At 44.2% G+C, this 7,364-nt stretch overlaps 2 protein-coding genes across 4 annotated transcripts in view; one reads left to right on the forward strand and one right to left on the reverse strand.

Annotated features, from left to right (window-relative positions):
• LOC109532967 (monocarboxylate transporter 7) overlaps positions 1-3,085 on the forward strand; it is a 21,073-nt gene extending 17,988 nt beyond the window's left edge. For all 3 annotated transcript variants that reach the window (XM_019898131.2, XM_019898130.2, XM_019898129.2), the window contains exons 2-5: positions 825-1,374; positions 1,432-1,657; positions 1,712-2,553; positions 2,612-3,085. In XM_019898131.2, coding sequence (XP_019753690.1) covers positions 831-1,374; positions 1,432-1,657; positions 1,712-2,553; positions 2,612-2,877 — 1,878 coding nt within the window. In that variant the 5' untranslated portion in view covers positions 825-830 and the 3' untranslated portion in view covers positions 2,878-3,085. The remainder of the gene's footprint in view (positions 1-824; positions 1,375-1,431; positions 1,658-1,711; positions 2,554-2,611) is intronic.
• A 1,372-nt stretch (positions 3,086-4,457) lies between these two features.
• LOC109532968 (monocarboxylate transporter 3) lies at positions 4,458-5,822 on the reverse strand (the record flags this gene model as incomplete). Its single annotated transcript, XM_048670652.1, is given in 3 exon segments — positions 4,458-5,120; positions 5,174-5,315; positions 5,505-5,822. Coding segments are annotated over 3 exon segments (672 nt in total). The 3' UTR covers positions 4,458-4,851.
• Positions 5,823-7,364: the final 1,542 nt, after the last annotated feature.

Here is a 7,364-nt window from a genome sequence, read left to right on the forward strand (position 1 = left end):
AGCATTCACAATCTTTAAGGGACGATTTCTTTCTTATTATTGATAAAACCACTGTATATAAATGCACGTTTGTGAGCTTCTTAAGGCGAAAGATGTCGATTGAGCGCAATAAACGCGCATGCGAAATTTTGATTTTTTGCCGAAAATGTTTTAAGGGTAGAAGTCGATTTTTGAAAAATTAAAATTTCGCATCATTCTGATCTCGAGGAAACAAGGAATGCAACAACTGGTTAAAAAGACGCCACAAGTTTTAGTTTTCAAGTATATATTTTTTGGACATTTTTTTGTGTTTTTGAGCATTTACAATCTTTAAGGGACGATTTCTTCCTTATTATTGATTCAACCACTTCATAAAAGCGCTTTTGTGAGTTTCTTAGGGTGAAAGGAATCGATTCAGCATAAAAAACGCACATGTGAAATTTTGATTTTTTGCCCAAAATTTTCTAAGGGTGGTTTTTGAAAAATTAAAATTTTTGTCAAAATGCCTGGAAATGCGCATCATTCTGATCTCGAGGAAGCGAGGAATGCAACAAACTAGTTGAAAAACACGCCAGAAGTCTCAGTTCCGAAATAATCGACATTTTCAGTACCTACATTTTAGGCGTTGTTAGAGTAGCAATTGTAACGAAAGGAAGCGAAACGGCATAAAAAATGTTTTTTTTTGCGAAATTGCCCTCTAATTGTGCAGCTTTTTCCTCATTTAACCGACTTCGTATCTTACGGTTTCGGAGATCCCCATCCTTATCTGTATTTACATACACAGGGAACTATTGTTGAATCGCAATGTAAGCAAAAGCGCCTGTTTAATGCGAAGGATTAACCAGTTTCAGATGGCGCCACCCAATCTAGACCCAACCAGCAGTACCGCCAACGTGTACGCGGTACTACCTGGGGCGGAGTCCCGCCAGATCGAAAGGGCGCACGACGCCGAAATTGGAGCTACTGAGATGGACAAGCTGGTGGAGAGCGAAATTTGCAAGGCGCGCGAACTGACGCTCAACATCAAAGAAACGGAGGACGTTTGTTCGGACGACATCGATGTGGCGGTGCCGCCCGACGGCGGCTGGGGCTGGGTGATCGTCTTCGCCTCCTTCATGTGCAACCTGGTGGTGGACGGTATCATTTTCTCCTACGGCACGTTCCTAGAGGGCATCGCCTCCGAGTTTGGGGTGACCCGCGCCCAGGCCGCCCTGGTCGGGTCGATGATGTCCGGGTTCTACTTGATCGTGGGCCCCTTTGCCAGCGCCATCGCCAACAAGTTCGGGTTCCGACTGGTGGCGGTGGTGGGCGCCCTTGTGGGTGCCGCGGCCTTTGTAGTCTCGTCCTTTGCCAGCAGCGTCGAGTTCCTGTGCGTCACCTATGGGCTGATTGGCGGTGAGTCGAGTAGCCTTCGCTTTCCCCCGGGAGGAGCCTTATTGTTGACCATTGCAGGAATCGGATTCGGGTTCATCTATGTTCCTTCGGTGATCACCGTGGGCTTCTACTTCGAGAAGTGGCGCGCTCTGGCCACTGGCGTCGGCGTCTGCGGATCCGGGATCGGCACCTTCCTGTTCGCCCCCATGAGCAAGCTGCTGATCGACTCGATGGGTTGGCGCCACGCTCTCCTAGTCCAGAGTGCCATTGTGCTGAGTTGCGCGTTCTTCGGGATGCTGTTCAGGTGAGCGCAGTCTTAGCCACGCCAGAGAGACTGAGTTGATAGGTCCTGATTTAGACCGCTGAAGCCCACCAAGCTGAAGGCGCTGGACGAGGAAGAGCCGGAGCTGGTGATGGACGCTTCACTCCTACCAGCCGCCACAGTGCTGCAGATGGAGGCAGCGTTGAAGTACATGCCAAAGCACGACCACCAGAGTTCCATTTCGCGGGTGTTCGCCTCGCACCACAATCCGGAGCGGCTGCACTTATCCGACGTGTACCACACCATTGGCGTGCCGGCGAGGGCGCCGTTCCGAGCTCAATTGAAGGAGAAAAGACTGAGCGCGCCCTTTGTCCTACTGAGCGAGCGGCCGAAGAAATGCGAGGAAATGCACCGGCCGCTCTATCGGGACGACATATTTTTCGGGCAGAGCCTGGGGCGTCTGCCCCAGTACACCTCCCACACCTCGGTGCAATACAATTTGGCAGTCACGCGGCTGCCCACCAAGCAGGACATCCTGGAGGAGAAGACGCACTCGTGCCGGCTGTACCCGGAGGCGGTGAAACGGGCCTTGGCCACTCTGCTCGACTTCAGCCTGCTCAGAAGCCCCACCTTTCTGATCCTGGCCGTGGGCGGCTTCTTCACCATGATGGGATTTTACGTGCCTTTTATGTACCTGGTGGACCGCGCTGCCGACCACATGCCTAAACAGACGGCCGTCTTGCTCATCTCCTCCGTGGGCATTGCGAACACGTTGGGCCGCGTGCTCTGTGGCGTGCTCAGCTCCTTCCCGTCGGTGAACGCGCTGTTTGTCACCAATGCGGCGCTCACTATCGGGGGAATTGCCACCATAGTGAGCGGCGCCTCCCTGTCCCAAGAGTACCAGTTCCTATACACCGTCATCTTCGGATTGGCCATTTGTAAGTAACACTTTGCAGTGCGAGGGTGGTTTCATTGGTAAGCAACTGCAATTTTTAGCCTGCTTTGCCTCGCTGCGGTCGATCATCGTGGTGGATTTGCTGGGCCTGGAGCGGCTCACCAACGCCTTCGGGCTGCTGCTCCTATTCCAGGGCGTGGCAGCGATGATAGGCGCCCCGTTGGCGGGCGCTTTCACCGATTTGACGGGCAGCTTTGACGCCACCTTCTACCTCTCGGGCAGCATGATCCTGATCTCGGCTCTGATGTGCTACCCGCTCGGTTGGGTGAACCGCTGGGAGCGAAGGCGCAAGCTGGAAGATGCCTAGAGCCTACAATGTGATAGGTGCAAGCCGTAACAGGGTAGATCAGTACAAATTGTAGGGAGCGAGAGCGCATTACGGCGCTGTTCAGTAGCCGCCCACCAGACCATTTGCAGCTCTTGAAGGCCGATTTATAGACAAGACATGGTTGTTGCAGTTGCGCAGCGCACTATAACACTAACACTCACCAATTCCAGCTCAACACAGTGTTACGGCCTAAAAATTTATGGAACAATTTAATTTTCGAAACTAGTGGGTTTTTAGTAGGGCTCGGAATCAAACTCGAATAATTCGAGTATTCGAATATTCGAATATTCAAAAAGCGTATAATTATATGTAGTCATAACTCGAACATTCGAATACTCGAATATCCGAATATTCGAATACTCGAATAATCGAATACTCGAATACGCCAACATTATGAAACTCACAAGGTGCAAATATCTTTATATGCACTTTGTATACTTTTATAAAATAAATGATTCATATTCTACAAGCACTTAAACAAATACCCATATATTTACAAGCAAATGAAAATAATCATATTTACTCTCCTGCAAATGAATGTAAAATTAGGTCTCTGTGTTCTGGTGATTCGCCTCATCAACTTTTGCGCGGTGTTACAATTAATGGACCGACAAAGGCACTTTTTTATCCGTTGCGGCTAGTTGCCAAAAATGATATGAGATAACGATTTTTCTTCTTGGAAAACGGTGAACGGAAAACGAACACTCGAATATCTAACGAATATTCGAATAATTTTACTATTCGAATAAACCACTAAACGAATATTCGAGTATCAGATTTTTAAAAATTCCGAGCCCTAGTTTTTAGGCCGTCGTAAAGTGGAATTTCTTTCTGACGTCTCGCAAGCACCAGTGGCACCAGTTTGCATCTTCAGAGGTGGTATGCTTGAACGCTTACACTGTTCTGATGAATAAATCATCAATAATTCCCGTTAAGCTCCAAACTCTGTAATGAAACTACTTTAAACTCGACATATCTTGTTTGCGCTTTAGTCATTTCTAATGATAAACCTTCGATCCTCCTCATTTCTTATGTTTTGCGCTACAAATTTTTTGGGGCAGAAAATCCAACCAGGTCTGATTGTAAAAGCGTTTTATCTCTTCAGATTGCGAGCGCAACAGTTCAAAATGTGAACACCCTGTAAATAGCCTGGGTGACTCAATTAATTTTTAGGAGTTGGCGCAGAGCCACGCAAATGGCTTTTTGCGCCAACTCAACACAGCGGTGCAGTAAGTGAATTCCTTTGCTGGGAGAATGTTGATAACTTTTTGTTTTTAGATTTATTTTATTTTTAAAATTTCTTCAAAATCTCAGAATTTTCCAGTTTTAGCCAAGTTACTCTTTCTTCTAAATGCTCAATTTTCTAAAGTTTCACTTAAAAAATAACCAGAAAGTTTACATAAAAATAGTTGGAAAAACAACACTGCCTCTAAACAGAACAACGCGTTTTTAGCTAACGTTTTACTGTAAAATACTGGCAAACTGAATCTTTTATGCAAAAAAATTATAAGATCCATTTTATAAGAAAACTCGTCGACTTTCTAGATGACTTTTTTTAGTTGTTTGAACAAAGTAGCAAAACGTAAAGCAAAGACGAATAACTCATCAGAATAGTGTAAGCGTTCAAGTAAACCACCGCTGAAGCTGCAAGCCAGTTGTGCTTGCGAAACGTCAGGAAGAAATCCCATTTTACCACGGCCTAAAAAACCCGAAACCCTACTAGTTTCAAGAAATGGCCTCGAAAGTCTATCTCTTTTGATAATTCCATTTTTTCTGCGACAACGTCCAGTTTATAGATGGGCCTTTAGTGAGAAGAAGACCCGATTCGTCGGATCCACCCTTCAGTGCCAAGACTGATGTAGAAAGTAAGAGCCTCGTTTGGATGTAAATGTATTTATGTGCTGCAAATAAAGGTGTTAACTTCCACTAAGTCCTAATCCACCAAGTCGTGACCTAAGAGAAAGTGACGTTCATGTTGCGCCGCTCCCACTTCAGTACCGGCTTGAGCGGGATCAAAAGTGCGCCGCTGAGCAAAAGGGCGCTGCCAGTGAACAGAAACACCGCTTGAAATCCTCCTGTATACAGCAAAATTACATTGGCCAGGGGCGTGCTGGAGAAGGCCGACAGCGACTGGAAAAGCATGTTCAGGCCGAAACAGTTCGTCAAGTTCTCCAGGCCGAACAGCTCGACGAAGACGAGCGCCCTTAGCACAGTGAACGACGCTGAAAAAAACTCACTGGCAACTCGACTGGCACAAAATGTCTGCAAAAGTTACCCAAGTTGAATCCGAAAAGAGCGCAAGCGATCACGTACAGCATCTTCGAGTAGGCAAAAGCCGCAACGATGAGGGACACTCCGCTCAAGAGAATCGTCACCCAGCTGACAATGTTCATGTCCAGTTGCGGCAAGCACGAAATCTGGAACCAACACAGAGAACAGATACAAAAAAATGCGTCGGTACAGAGCGGTGGATGATTGCGGCTAACTGGAGGGTGATTTTGACATGATTTGCAGGGATTAGAACCCAAACCGCTCCTTGGGGTGGTGACCTTTTTTTAGGTCCAGTCAGCAGCAATCTTCCACCATGCAAAAATTCCGGCACTTACTGCTCCACATGCGGCTCGTCCAAGCGTGTTCGAAATCCCAATGATGGACAGTACAAGCTTGGCTGAGTTCGGGTCCAGGCCCTTCCGCATCGCGAATTGGGCGGCGTAGGTGAACACGATCAATATGCCCATCAAGGAAAGGTAGCCGCTCACGAGCAGCAGCATGAAAGCGGGCGACTTGAGCATCTGGAAGTGCAGCATGGTTGTGAGCACCCGGAGTACTGCTTCAGGGCAGCACACGCATTGGTGCTGCTGTTCCATGTCGCGTTGGGTCGCCGCTCTGGACACTGATAGTGTGTAGGCCAGCGAAGGCAGACCCTTAAAATGCATTCATTCTGTTGAATAAACTCACCATAAGACCCAGAGCCAAACTAGTTGGCCTCGCTTTGCTCGACGTTATTGCCCAAACTAGGCCTGGGTAACACTGTGTTGAGTGGCGCTTTTGAGTTGTTGCCGCTCTCTGAGTTAATGAGTTTTAACTCATTGGTTAATTTTAAAATTTTAAAAACCATCAACATATTGCTTTTGCGCATACGTTTGCTTGAAAGTATTTGGTTTAAAACGGGAAAATTCGGAAATTTTTAAGAAACTTTAAAACATTTCAGGATGGCGCGTTTTTCAAATATTGGTTATATGCTTTTGCTTTATCTGGTCGTTTTTTGAGAAAACCTCAATTTTGGCGAAAAAAACAAAATAACTTTGTTTCGATTTGTCCCAAATTCAAGGGTAACTGTAAAGACGACGACTTTTCTTGTAAAATCCATCTTTTAACTTTTTTGCATAAAATACTCTCAGTTTGCCAGTCTTTTACAGTAAAACGTTAGGAAAAAACGCGTTGTTCTGTTTAGAGAGAGGTTTGTTTAGAAATATTGCCCTAAAAGAGAAGAAATCTGAATTTAAATAAACCAAATTATTCACAGCGACAAAAGTGACGAGTTTTCCGAGTAATTGATTATAAACTTTCACTTGTTCTGTCCGGGAAACTATTTTTGGGGAAAAATTATTAGGTTTTTGACCAAATTTCTTCGGGAGCCGCGTGTTCCAATTAAATTAATTTTATAATTTTCACAGAAAGTACCTGAAGATTGGCAGCATTTTTAAGTCCTAATCAAAATTTATTCCTGGGTTTCAGTCATTTATTGTCTCTATTTATCAATTAAAATACGTTTCGGTGTATTTTTCCACCATCATCAGTTTCCCTAAAATAACAGATGGTTAAAAAAAAAATTTCATTAATTTAAAAAACAACCACAGTTCGTCAACAGCCTTATCATATCACACATTAAAATACATCACAATTGCAATAATTTAAATATGGTGATTAGTCAGGACAATCAAATCTGGGAAGAGACTAGAATTCTTCGTTCAGATACTTAATTATTTTTACTTACATGTGTAGCGTTGTTGCTGCTTTAAGCCTTGGCATGCATTTGGAGTATTAATTTTGTCCAATATCGGACACAAAACGAATAAAATACTGTTTATATTGATTTCTTTTACTTTCAGCTATTTTTCTTTGTATTCTGAGGATATTATTTTTGGTTTGCAAAATTCTTCAATATACAGGGTGTTAGTTAATATTCTATGTTTATTTCATTTAATTAATGTATGATATACTGAGCTAAGATTGTCTGTATCCGATCTGAAATTCATAGCATTGTTATTTTTTTTAATCTGTATCATTTCATGGACTCTTCTCTTATTATAATTAATATGATGAGGCTGTTGACGAACTGTGGTTGTTTTTTCAATTAATGAAATTTGTTTTTAACTATCTGTTATTTCAGAAAAACTGATGATGGTGGAAAAATACACCGAAACGTATTTTAATTGATAAATAGAGACAATAAATGACTGAAA

Source organism: Dendroctonus ponderosae, unplaced genomic scaffold, assembly GCF_020466585.1.
Source record: "Dendroctonus ponderosae isolate FM_Combo_2020 unplaced genomic scaffold, Dpon_F_20191213v2 Dpon_F_20191213_1, whole genome shotgun sequence".
Classification (NCBI taxonomy): Eukaryota; Metazoa; Arthropoda; class Insecta; order Coleoptera; family Curculionidae; genus Dendroctonus; species Dendroctonus ponderosae.